Consider the following 14436-nt stretch of genomic DNA (forward strand, 5'->3'; position numbering starts at 1 on the left):
CTGATGAACTATGAAAGGAGATTCGTGACATTGTACAGGAGACAGGGATCAAGACCATCTCCAAGAAAAAGAAATGCAAAAAGGCAAAATGGTTGTCTGAGGAGACCTTACAAATAAGTGTGAAAAGAAGAGAAGCGAAAAGCAAAGGAGAAAAGGAAAGGTATAGGCATCTCAATGCAGAGTTCCAAAGACTAGCAAGGAGAGATAAGAAAGCCTTCCTCAGTGATCAATGCAAAGAAACAGAGGAAAACAATAGAATGGGAAAGACTAGAGATCTCTTCAAGAAAATTAGAGATACCAAGAGAACATTTCATGCAAAGATGGGCTCAATAAAGCACAGAAATGGTATGGACATAACAGAAGTAGAAGATATTAAGAAGAGGTGGCAAGAGTACACAGAAGAACTGAACAAAAAAGATCGTCATGACCCAAATAATCACGATGGTGTGATCACTCACTAAGAGTCAGACATCCTGGAATGTGAAGTCAAGTGGGCCTCAAGAAGCATCACTAGGAATAAAGCTAGTGGAGATGATGGAATTCCAGTTGAGATATTTCAAATCCTAAAGGATGATGCTGTGAAAGTGCTGCACTCAATATGTGAGCAAATTTGGAAAACTCAGCAGCGGCCACAGGACTGGAAAAGGTCAGTTTTCATTGCAATCCCAGAGAAAGGCAATCCCAAAGAATGCTCAAACTACCGCACAATTGCACTCATCTCACACACTAGCAAAGTAATGCTCAAAATTCTCCACGTCAGGCTTCAGCAATACGTGAACCGTGAACTTCCAGATGGTCAAGCTCTTTTTAAAAAAGGCAGAGGAACCAGGGATCAAATTGCCAACATGTGCTGGATCATCAAAAAAGCAAGGAAGCTCCTGAAAAACATCGATTTCTGCTTTACTGACTATGCCAAAGCCTTTGACTGTGTGGATCACAATAAACTGTGAAAAATTCTGAAAGAGATGGAAATACCAAACCACCTGACCTGCCTCTTGAGAAACCTGTATGCAGGTCAGGAAGCAACAATTAGAACCGGACATGGAACAACAAACTGGTTCCAAATAGGAAAAGGAGTATGTCAAGGCTGTATATTGTCACCCTGCTTATTTAACTTATATGCAGAGTACATCATGAGAAATGCTGGGCTGGAAGAAGCACAAGCTGGAATCAAGATTGCCAGGAGAAATATCAATAACCTCAGATATGCAGATGACACCACCCTTATGGCAAAAAGTGAAGAACTAAAGAGCCTCCTGATGAAAGTGTGAGAGGAGAGTGAAAAAGCTGGCTTAAAGCTCAACATTCAGAAAACTAAGATCATGGCTCTGGTCCCATCACTTCATGGCCAATAGATGGGGAAACAGTGGAAACAGTGGCTGACTATTTTTTTGGGCTCCAAAATCACTGCAGATGGGGATTGCAGCCATGAAATTAAAAGACACTTACTCCTTGGAAGGAAAGTTATGACCAACCTAGACAGCATATTAAAAAGCAGAGATATTATTTTGCCAACAAAGTTCCGTCTAGTCAAGGGTATGGTTTTTCCAGTAGTCATGTATGGATATGAGAGTTGGACTATAAAGAAAGCTGAGTGCAGAAGAATTGATGCTTTTGAACTGTGGTGTTGGAGAAGACTCTTGAGAGTCCCTTGGACTGCAATGAGATCCAACTAGTCCATCCTAAGGGAGATCAGTCCTGGGTGTTCACTAGAAGGACTGATGCTGAAACTCCAATACTTTGGCCACCTGATGCGAAGAGCTGACTCACTGGAAAAGACCCTGATGCTGGCAAAGATTGAGGGCAGGAGGAGAAGGGGACGACAGAGGATGAGATGGTTGGCTGGCATCACCGACTCAATGGACATGGGTCTGGGTGGACTCCGGCAGTTGGTGATGGACAGGGAGGCCTGGAGTGCTGAGGTTCATTGGGTTGCAAAGAGTCAAACACAACTGAGTGACTGAACTGAACTGAACTTCAGAGAAACAGAACTGGCAGGACTGTTCAAAGATGACTTAGTAAAGAGTTTCACATCTAAAAAAGAAAAGGAGCTGTATATAAGCAAAATAAGTGGAAGGGCCTGACATAAGCCTGCTAAAAATGAAGGAAGAAAAAGGATAGAAGTTATGAATGCATGGCAGCCATAGTATTAGTATTAAGATGACTCATATTAGTATTAAGATGACTCTTAAATGCCAGTTTTATCTGAGTTCAATAAGAAAGTTCATATAAGGAGATTAAAAGAAGGTAAACACAATACTTTTTGGCTGTTTGCCTAGTAGTATATATTCTTGTCAATTTAGTATTTCATACATATTCTGAGGACAATGAATTAAATGTTTTTCTGGAACTAGGAGATGGAAACGAGTTTGTTCCATCCACTTCACCCATCGATCAGGTAATGCAGTACTTTCAAGAATCGTACACCCACTTCCAGGGAAAATTTTAAAAAAGAGAGACTGTAAACACAAACAGACCTACATAAACTGTCTGAAGTTTAAACAGGGTTTAATGTGCATGGAGTCTTCACAAAGTAATGTGATAGTGACATTAAGACTTGAATTAAAATCATTCTAAAATCTCCCAAGGAGCAAAGAAGATACTGACTACTATCATAACCTGACAGAAATAATCCCTTCCATTTCCAGAGATGTGCACCTACAAAGTTGGGTTAGTATCATTTTGAGCCGATTCCAAGCACTTTTAAAATTTGGAAAGCATCTTAAATATAAAACGTATGAGAAACCATTAGCAATTTTTATAAAATGGTGGTGAGGTTAACATTCTCTTTATTTACTAATGTAGAATTATATAATATTTATTAGCAAAATCTCACTTCACATTTTTTATTCAGTAATCCGAGTAAAATGAAGGGAGGTATTAGGCTACAAACATGTGTGATAAATGTTTCCTTGTTTCCTTTGAGTTAAAAAGTGGCATAAATGCACAAGCACTAATGAAATACATTAGTGAGCTACACAGTAACTAAGTCAGGAATTAAGTTTTAATTTTCTAAATACTATAATTAATTTTTTTTAAATAGAAAGACTTACCAATCTGCATGTAAGACCAATAATTGCTACTGGAGTCTGTGCAGACTGAGAAATGTCAAGAAGATTATAGAGGAGTGTTTGATTTTTGTGATGAGCAAAAAGATCAAATTCATCTAATATGAAGATCACTGGGCAACTACTAGTCCGGTCACCTAAGAGAAAATAAGAGTTTTATACTAATAAGCAGTTATATCAACCTTTCTTAAATTTTCAAACTATTTAGTACATTTCATTTTCTGAAACTGAATCCAACAAAAGTACATTGTTAACCTGCTTTGGGTAGGGCACTTACCAATGCATGTACAATTATTCAACAAAAAAATTATTCAAAAGACAAAATAGCTCCTATTGCGCTCAAGTAATTCAGTCTAATTACCAGACTTCTAGTAGCTTTACTGATGAAAAGTTAAGAAAATCATTTAAATGATTGAAGACTATTGTTTTTTAAATTATGTAAATAATTCTTCTATCATCAGAAAATGGACAAAGATTTTTTAACCTACATAGACCAAAATACTTTCGGATTAAGTATGAGTCATAAAACTATTACTTCAAAACAGACTCACTTTTAGTTAGAAATGCAAAGTAAATCTTCCCCTGGAAATAATTTTTATAAACAATGGTAACACTATGAAGTTTAACCAAAGCTACTTTAATTCCTACTAATCACAATTTCAATATTTCAAAATTAGGGAAAATTCCCACATGACTCTGGATTCATTTTTCTCACTACAGTAATGGAAAGTGCTTTAGGAGAACAAGCACTATCTCCTTAAGGTCAAAGGCTTTATGTCTGCATAAACAAGTGAAAAAAAACCTGGTAATGAACAGGTTGATTAATAATTATTTTAATTATTAATATTATCAGATATTATAGTTTGGATAATACATCTAAAAGATAATAAAACATATACATTAATCTAAAAGACATGAAAACCACAAGTACCACTCAGAAGTCTAAACACAGACCTACATAAGACAGAAATTTCATTTTTGATAAATATAGTATTACATAACAATGGGAGAATTGGTATATTGAAGCCATCTCTACTTTGCGTCTTTCCAAAACAAATTCCAGCTAAATTATGAATTATAAGTGTACATACTGGATAAAAATATAAGTGAATGTCTTTAAAGTGTGAAGAAAAGAAAACTTTTGACTATGTAAATAATTTAAAACTTCTAGTCATTAGAAAAGTCCAAACCAAAATTAAGAAAAGAAAAAAACGAGTGCAGGAATTCTCATAGTAAGTATGAGGTAAACCACCAAAATAAAGCAAAGAACAGGAAAAACACAAATCAGGAAATATCAGTGGCCAATTGAAATTTGATATGAACATCATGAGTACCCAAATTATTAAAATTAAACTGAAAATATTTTCCTATTAAAAAAGCAAACAAAAAAAATTGCTTTTGAGGTTCTGGGAAAAAGTACTTTAAAATATGTTTAGAAAATGGATCTTCTGGGGTAATTTGGTAATTAATATTTATACTTATAAATGTGAAACCTTTTAACCCAGTATTCTACTCACTGAAATTTACCCCAGGAAATCTGGATGATCATTTAAGCATTTCTTCCTAATTATAAAAATCAGAAATAAAAGTTGATAGCTGGTATTAATAAGTTATAATTTATTAAGTTACAATTTTATTTTTTTATGTTACAATTTTAAAATAGCTTATATTTTTAAAATGAGATATACGAGAACCATAAAAATGATCATGCACTCAATATTTACAGACATGGAAAGATGTTTACAACATACTATGAGTAAGTGCAAAGATGTACATCTCACAATAAAATAAAAAGCATTTCACTCTTATAAAAATTATACTAATGATATACTACAGGTGAATAAAGATATGAAATAAAATGTTAATTGGAATAATCACTATTAATAGGGATTTCAGTAGTCATTATTTCTTTTTTATATTTATTTTTTATAAAGAATACGATCAAAGAAAAAATAAAGCTAAACTATTGATAAGCTAACATTTACCTTTTTTTAAAGCTTCCAGAAGAAATGAAAGGTTTTCAGCAAAGCTACCCTGAATAACAAAAACAAGACACCATGACTAGAAGTTTAGCAAAATAAAGAATAAAAGAGGGCTATATGACTCCAGACACTGTATAGAGTTTATCTATTTTTCTAGTAAATGAAAGTCATTGGCCAGATTCCGAGCTCCATCTCTTGTATGCTTACAATCTAAAACCTTAATATAAAAGTACATGGCATAACACTGAAAATGGGATTATGCCATGTTCAAAATTTTACATTTTCTGGATAAAATCTGTAAAAATTTAATCAAAGGTAGTTTTTAAGAGTTGCTATACTCTAAACACAATCAGAGAAAAAAAGAAATTCACTGTACTTTGTATCTTCAAATGTGTCAGTCTGTTGCGAGTCTCAAACCTGTACCACTAAAAAAATGACCATAAATTTGAATGAGATCCCAAAAGAAAAGGAAGAAGAAACCTGCCTCAAACATTAGACAATACAGCAGTGTTTCTCAATTGAAGAGCAGATTACAGAATTTGTATATATCATATAAAATTTGACTGTCTTTACTTGGAACACAGCCAATACGTTTTTTGGTACAATTTAAATATTCTGGATGGAAATTAATAGAGTAGCAGATGCATTATCCAGATGTTCCAGCTTGTGGATAAAGGCCTTGTTAAAATATTTTTTCACTGAAGTCCTTAATTTTTACTTCATTCAAATTTCTTAATTTAAAGAAACAGTCAACTTTAAACTAGAGGAGATGTAAAGGACAAAAGATACCCACTTGTTTGTTTCCCAGTTGAGAGATCTGACATAAAATAACACAGTATGTTTTACAGAGCTTCTACATATTTTGTGATGATTACATGCTGTCAAGAAATATTATTTCCAAGGTAGGTAGGGCAAGAGGTAGAGAATCAGAATATTTGTCTTACAAACAAAGAAACAACTCAGATAATATTTAAACAAATCTTGATTTCTTAAACTATTTTATAACTAATATGAAAAGTGAAAGTGAAAGCCCCTCAGGCATACCTGACTCTTTGAGACCCTATGGACTGTAGCCCGCCAATCTCCTCTGTCCATGGGATTTTTCAGGCAAGAATACTGGAGTGGGTTACCATTCCCTTCTCCAGGAAATCTTTCCGACCCAGGGATTGAACCCAGGTGTCCTGCACTACAGGCAGATTCTTTACTGTCTGAGCCACCAGGGAAGTCCTAATATAACCAATAAAATCTACTTCAAAAAGTCTAAACTTAAAAGATTTGATGAATAAATGCACTGTACATTCTTATGATAAGAATCTTGTATATTTCGATTTAGAATCTCTGAACCATTTCTACTCTTGCAAAATATAAACAGGTCCATGCTATACAGACTTTCCTTTGAATTCTATTTAATAAAATAATGAAAATGATACTTACAAAAACTTTATCTCCAACTACATTTTCCAGATTTAACTGTCTTGTGATTTCCTTTAGGGCAATTTTATCATTGACCTGCAGCAGTCCTGAAATAAAGCCCATTTAAAAGTAGGCCATAAAAATGAAGTAAGTATTTGATACAATGCAGATTATATTCTAGTCAAGTAAGTTTTTTAATGCTTTTAAAAATTTAACTAGAAAGAAAAAGTCAAAACTTTTTAGTTTACATTACTTCCCTTTTAAAATTTAAGAGTGAAAGCATTTAATAGACTTCAAGAACCATCTTCCTTGGAATTAATGTTATTTTTAAAAAAGATAAGAACACATGTACACCCATGGCTGATTCATATCAATGTATGGAAAAACCACTACAATATTGTAAAGTAATTAGCCTCCAATTAAAATAAATAAATAAAAAGAAAAGAAAATCAATACAAAAAAAGGAGACCTTACGTGTCTTTATTATTTCTTTAAATTTCTAAAAATATTGTGCATAGTGTGCTAAAGTAAAAGTCTGTTAAACAAAGATTTAGTTTTAAAATTATAGTTATTAATGCAGATTTAAAATATATGAGTAAATTTAGTCTCACAATGTAAAAAGCTCATATGCTTACATCATTCCAATGGCAAAATGAGAACATACTTACCATTTAAGTGAACTTGTAATACATTTTCACTCATTCCTTCTACTTCCATTAGTTCTTTCAAAGCATGGTTTATTAACTAAATGATATTAAAAAGTTTATGAAATATTTAATAACAAGTAAAAGATGATAAGCCCATATTCTTTTTTAAACTAGGAGTAATAGGAACAGAATATTAACAGCTGTCACTTAAAATTAACAATTAAATTTGCAGATTCTCTACAGACAGAAAGTTCAACTAGAATTTCTAATATCTGATTTAGTAAGATGTCAGAACCAGGACTGATGCCACATTCTCTCAGTCAGCCACCCAAACTTCTAATAAATGTTTAGAAATAACCCTTAAGTTTTCAAAGGAAATATTTCTTTGCAGTAGAAGTCACATAAAACTATAGGCATTTAACAACTTTACGTCTCAGTCAGTTCATTATATGTCTACAGTACTGACTCTACAAAATTATTATTGAAATCAGTTAAAAGCTACTGAAAATAAGTATCAGAACAATACTAAATGACTGCAAAATATCTACCCTCATTATACCCATTTCTGTAAAATACCATGAATTACTTTGCATGTTACCTTGAAATGAAAATCAAAAAAGAAATACAAAGAAGTTAAGCTAAATATGAGATGTTGCCTTTGTTATTTGTTAGGTAAGCAGAGAAAGCCCTTATTAAAGTACCTTAGATCTCACAATAATAAAAATTATTACTACTAGCAATACACTTCAAATTAAAGTGTGTGCATGCTAAGTTGCTTCAGTTGTGTCCGACTCTTTGCAACTCCAAGGACAGTAGCCTGCCAGGCTCCTCTGTCCATGGAATTTTCCAGGCAAGAATACTGAGATGGGTCGCCATTCCCTCCTCCAGGGGATCTTCCCGACTCAGGGATCGAACCCATGTCTCATGTCTCTTGCACTGGCAGGTGGGTTCTTTACCACTATCGTCATCTGGGAAGCCCAAAATATAATAGTAATTACTACTAAAAATACCCAGAAAGTGTTAAACCATCTTAAACTGTTCAATTGTAAAGCTTCACATTTTTAACTGTGCCACATACTTAACATTCTTTATATTTTTGATTTGTGACATCTTATCATTCATACTGCACTATCATATATATCTCTTCATATTAATATTACATATATTTTGTGAAATTTGAAAATAAACAGAATTAAGAAAAAACAAGAAGATTTTAAAAAGAAAGCATGATGGATTATTTTTGCTAATATGAAAAATAGAAGTAGAAGGGTACTATTACAAAATAGATAGCTCAGGAAATTAGGCTATGTATAGAACAAAAGTGGCATCAAACTTAATGAGGACAAAAAGGATTATTCCACAAAGTCATTGAGACAACTGGTAACTATTTTGAAAAACAAACTACTACTTGTATTTGCAGTATTTTACCTCTATTTGTCACTGCAATATCTTTGTACAACAACAACAAAAAGCAAAATCCCTCATTTCAAATCATCAGATTTCACAACAGGACATCAAACATATTTAAAGCATATGGTAGTCCACCTCAGATCACAGGTAATCTAAATCCTTTAAAAATAAAAAAGAAAGACAACCTCAAATGTCAACTGTCATACTATAAGTAAAAGCCCAGCCGAGAAAAGTTACATTCTTAGAGAAAACTGTCAGAAGATGAGGTGGTACTTCTCTGTCTTTGGATCAAGTCAGATCCTATCACCAGATTTAGTCCCCAAATGATAATAACTTGCTTCTCAAAATATAGCCTATATGGCACTTTCTTAGCAATCTGCTATGTTCCTGCACCTACCTCTTGATACTTTACTTACATAATATTTATATTTCCCTGGCTCTGATTTTATAAAATCACTTCAGATTTGATAAATTGTTCAAAATCATTCTAATTCTTTGCAGAATGAAACAGGGTCAATAATAATACCTTCATTTTACATATGTAAGGGGAGAGTTATAACAGATTTATAGTCTTCTTTCCACTAAATTTACCTTAACGTCAAGTTACTATGATTTGCGTGAATTAGCGTAAAACTTTTTCGTGAGGGCTATGTGTGTGGTCTGAAATTATCATTTCAATATATTAGGCAAGCATGTCTTCAAATAATAATTTTAGCTCCACTCTGGATATTGCTAAAATTTACTGTGTAATTAGCTAGGTTAACAATCATATAAGTCAGATTTTTTTTTCCCCCAAGGAGACAATGTCAACTTTTCAATATTTTATATTATATTATATACTAAAAAAAACCTTACTTGGTTATGTTACATTAACCAGCATAATCAATGTGGATACCCCATTTCCACATTCTTTGTAGCTAAAAATTAATGTTACAAATATACTTGCATTGTTTGCTAGAACTGCCAGCATCCAGGTTTTTATGCTTTTATTACTATTCCCGAATACTTTCAGGGACACAATATTCAACAATATACAACCAGAAGAAACAAACTAGAAGAAACTTTAACCATCTAGCAAGTCTAATTTCTATATGGAAGAGTATTTTCCATAGTCAAATCTCTCATTTGGAACCACATCTATTTTTAAAATAAAATGTTTGAAATACAACAAACCACAGAATTTGTTATCTTTACCACTTAACTGAAGATTTTCAATTTTTGTATTTTAAGTTTGGCTAAGGGTATTATTTTCAATATACTGCAATCTTATTTTTTAAGTTCAAATTTCTGCAATTATACTAATAATATTACTAAACATGATTATACAAAGCTATAATATATATAATTATACTAATTATATGATATAATAATACTCTTATCTAAGAATAACCTATTTTATATCTCAGGATACTCCCACACACAACAAATCATAAGTGAGTTGAACAATGCTTCTCAGCTTTCTGACCTCTCAGTATTGGAGCACAGTAGGAAAAAATTAAATTATACCATAATGGAATACCATGTATGGGTTTTTTCATACTTCAGTTAAATCACATTAGATAAATTATTTCAAAGCACCAGAACATGGTGTTGTACCTATAGACTTGTAGAATCCTTAATGTAAACAATGGACTTTAATTAGCAATGTTTCAATATAGCTTCATTAATTTTAACAAATGTACCACAGTAAGGCAAGATGTTAATGACAGGGAAAACTGTGTTGGGGTGCACGTGTGCGTGTGTGTATGAGCGTGTGTCTGTGAGAGAGAGATTACGTGGGAGCTCTGTACAATTTGCTTACTTTTTATGTAACAAATATATCTATTTTAGCCAATTTACTAATGAAATGGAGTATACAGGTTTAATTTGTATTTACTCGTACATTTTTGTAAGCAGTCACTAGCTCTATTTCCTTTTTTGTAAACTTTCTGTATGCCTTAAGAGACAAACTTCCAACATGAAAGTTCAGAATAAATTAACTCATTAACTGTTCAAATTATACATTTAGGTTCGACACTTTGATGCCTGAATCACTTAGATTCAACTTCTCTGTTGTACGTCATTTTATTTCAAGATGCACAGTGAATGATGGAATAACAGGTCTAATGTACTAATTTCTTAGATCTCGTTTTCTCCTATACTGATACAAGAGTATCACTATAGAGCTCTTTGAAGAATTAAAGTATCATGCAAAAACGTTCTTCAAAAATAGTATATAATGTGTTTTCCAAAAACAATAACTTAATTAAAACTGGAAAAAAAAGGAAAATCATCCTTTTACTAAAGAAAGACCTAAATTCACATCAAGAGGGTTTGCAGAGTTATAGTTTTTATGACCTACACTTTGATATAATCTGTGAAACTTTCACACTGCTAAGAAACAGAAATGCTACAAGCATCTAGACAAGGAAAAATCACATATAAACTCAAATAAGTTAGCTGTGGTGGTCACTAGTGAGATTCACCATACTTCTGGTTAACCTCCTTTCTAGGTACCTAGTAAAAATGCACTTCCCTGCTCTCTTGAAACTAGGTGTGACTCTGTGACTCTGGTCAGAGAAATGTGAGATATGCTCTGTAGCACCTCTGGGTGGGAACTTTAAGAATGTCCCTGATCCATCAGGCTTCCTTTCCACCACTGGGGTGTTAGTGGAGGAACATGCTGAGGTAACATCACCAATTCTTTTGAGTGAAGACACAGAACAGTGCCCCCTTACTGTCAGATTTTATTTTGGGGGGCTCCAAAATCACTGCAGATGGTAACTGCAGCTATGAAATTAAAAGACTCTTACTCCTTGGAAGGCAAGTGATGACCAACCTAGATAGCATATTAAAAAGCAGAGACATTACTTTGCCAACAAAGGTCCATCTGGTCAAGGCTATGGTTTTTCCAGTGGTCATGTATGGATGTGAGAGTTGGAATGTGAAGAAAGCTGAGCGCCGAAAAATTTACTCTTTTGAACTATGGTGTTGGAGAAGACTCTTGAGAGTCCCTTGGACCACAAGGAGATCCAACCAATTCATCCTAAAGGAGATCAGTCCTGGGTGTTCATTGGAAGGACTGATGCTGAAACTCCAATACTTTGGCCACCTCATGAGAAGAGTTGACTCATTGGAAAAGACCCTGATGCTGGGAGGGATTGGGGGCAGGAGGAGAAGGGGACAATAGAGGATGAGATGGTTGGCTGGCATCACTGACTGGATGGACATGAGTTTGAGGAAACTCCGGGAGTTGGTGATGGACAGGAAGGCCTGGCGTGCTGCGATTCATGGGGTCGCAAAGAGTCGGACACGACTGAGTGACTAAACTGAACTGAACTGTTACACAATGGGGACGCAGCAAAAGCAAACAACAAACCTGTGTCAAGACACTGAAATTTAGGGTTGGTATGACAGCATAATCGAAACTATCCAGACTGAAATAGCAGTTTATAAAGGGAAAAGAAAAGCCTGCCCTTGGAATTTCCCCATAAAACACAATTTGAATAAACTCTATGGGATTTCAAGGGAGGGGAAAAAAAAAGTGATGGAAGAGTTTAATCCCAGTCATTTATACATAACGTGAAAAACAATTTTTGATTTAAAATATTCTTTTTAAATTTTCCCATGTTACTCAACTTCCTATCTTTTTTATATTTATGTGTTCTGAAGGAGTTTAGTGATTTGTTCTGTTAACTAGGTTGCTGGTATTTTTTTCCCTTGCCTTCAACCAACTTCCCACTCTGTAGTTTTAAAAATAGACTGCATGGTCATACAGTTTACCCCTCAGAAAGCATAAAAAGATATATAGTGAAAAGAGCCTTAACCTCTGTTCCCATACCCCACTCAACAAATAACCCACTATGTTACTGTTTAATATTTCAGAAAGACATCTGTTGACATTTTTCGGTGGCTAAGTTGTGTCTCTCTGTGACCCCATGGACTGCAGCACACCATAAAGAAGACATAAGACATAAAAATGGCCAAAAAACACTTGAAAAGATGTTCAACATCACTATTAGAGAAATGCAAATCAAAACTACAACGAAGTATCACTTCACACTGGTCAGAATGGTCATCATCAATAAAATCAACAAACAATACACGTGCTGGGGAGGGTATGGAGAAACAAAATCTTTCTAAACTGTTGATGGGAATGTAAACTGGTACAGTCACTATGGAGAACAGTATAGCAGTTCCTTAAAAAACTAAAAATAGAATACCATGACCCAGAAAACCCATTCCTAGGAGTTTACCTAGAGAAAACCATCATTTGAAAAGATTCATACACCTCGATGTTCAGCTCAACTGCAGCAATATTTACAATAGCCAGGGCATGGAAGTAACCTAAATGTCCATCAGCAAAGGAGAGGGTAAAGAAGACATGGTACATATATATATTTACACGCAATGGAATATTCAGTAAGTCCACTTGCTCAGTCATATCTGACTCTTTTGTGACCCCATGGACTGCAGCACGCCAGGCTTGCCTGTTCATCACCAACTCCCAGAGTTACAGCAACTCATGTCCATCGTGTCAGTAATGCCATCCAACTATCTCATTCTCTGTCGTCCCCTTCTCCCGACTTCACTCTTTCCCAGCCTCAGGGTCTTTTGCAATGAGTCGGCTCTTCCCATCAGGTGGCCAAAGAATACTTTGGTTTCAAAGAATACTCCAAGCTCCAACAGGAGCTTCAGCTTCAGCATCAGTCCTTCCAGTGAATATTCAGAACTGATTTCCTTTAGGATGGACTGGTTGGATCTCCTTGCAGTCCATGGGACTCTCAAGAGTCTTCTCCAACACCACAGTACAAAAGCATTAATTCTTCGGTGCTCAGTTTTCTCTAGAGTCCAACTCTCACATTCATACCTGACTACTGGAAAAACCAGAGCTTTGACTAGACAGACCTCTGTTGGCAAAGTAATCTCTCTGCTTTTTAATATGCTGTCTAGGTTGGTCATAGCTTTTCTTAAAAGGAGCAAGCGTCTTTTAATTTCATGGCTGCAGTCACCATCTGCAGTGATTTTGGAGCCCCCAAAATTAAGTCTGTCAGGTTTCCATTGTTTTCCCATCTATTTGCCATGAAGTGATAGGACTGGATGCCATGATCTTAGTTTTCTGAATGTTGAGCTTTAAGCCAACTTTTTCACTCTCCTCTTTCCTTTTCATCAAGTGGCTCTTTAGTTCTTTTTTGCTTTTTGTCGTAAGGGTGGTGTCATCTGAATCTCTGAGATTATTGATATTTCTCCTGGCAATCTTGATTCTGGCTTATGCTTGATCCAGTCCAGCATTTCTCATGATGTACTCTGCATATAAGTTAAATAAACAGGGTGACAATATACAGTCTTGACATACTCCTTTCCCAATTCAGAACCAGTCTGTTGTTCCATGTCCAGTTCTAACTGTTGCTTCTTGACCTGCAGATTTCTCAGGAGATAGATCAGGTGGTCTGATATCCCCATCTCTTTAAGAATTTTCCAGTTTGTTATGATCCACATACTCAAAGGCTCTGGCACAGTCAATCAACCAGAAGTAGATGTTTTTCTGGAACTCTCTTGCTTTTTTGATGATGCAATGGATGTTGGCAATTTGATCTCTGGTTCCTCTGCCTGTTCTAAATTCAGCTTGAACATCTGGAAGTTCACAGTTCATGTACTCCTAAAGCCTGGCTTGGAGAATTTTGAGTGTTACTTTGCTAATGTGAGAGATGAGTGCAATTGTGTGGTAGTTTGAACAATCTTTGGTGTTTCCTTTCTTTGGGAATGGAACGAAAACTGAATGGAATATTACTTGGGCATAAAAAAAGAACAAAATAATGTCATCTGCAGGTACATGAGTGATCCCAGAGATTGTCATATCAAGTGAAGTATGTTAGACACAGACAAATATCATATGATATTACTTATATACGGAATATTTACAAAAAAGGGTACAAA

General features: G+C 34.6%; 1 protein-coding gene across 3 annotated transcripts in view; it reads right to left on the bottom strand.

Annotated features, from left to right (window-relative positions):
* Positions 1-14436, bottom strand: part of ORC4 (origin recognition complex subunit 4) — an 82629-nt gene that overhangs the window by 21567 nt on the left and 46626 nt on the right. For all 3 annotated transcript variants that reach the window (XM_065931492.1, XM_065931494.1, XM_065931493.1), the window contains 4 exons: positions 7132-7207; positions 6485-6570; positions 5054-5102; positions 3054-3205 (listed from right to left, as the gene is read on the bottom strand). In XM_065931492.1, the coding sequence (XP_065787564.1) occupies positions 3054-3205; positions 5054-5102; positions 6485-6570; positions 7132-7207 (363 nt within the window). The remainder of the gene's footprint in view (positions 1-3053; positions 3206-5053; positions 5103-6484; positions 6571-7131; positions 7208-14436) is intronic.

Source organism: Muntiacus reevesi, chromosome 3 (genome assembly GCF_963930625.1).
Source record: "Muntiacus reevesi chromosome 3, mMunRee1.1, whole genome shotgun sequence".
Classification (NCBI taxonomy): Eukaryota; Metazoa; Chordata; class Mammalia; order Artiodactyla; family Cervidae; genus Muntiacus; species Muntiacus reevesi.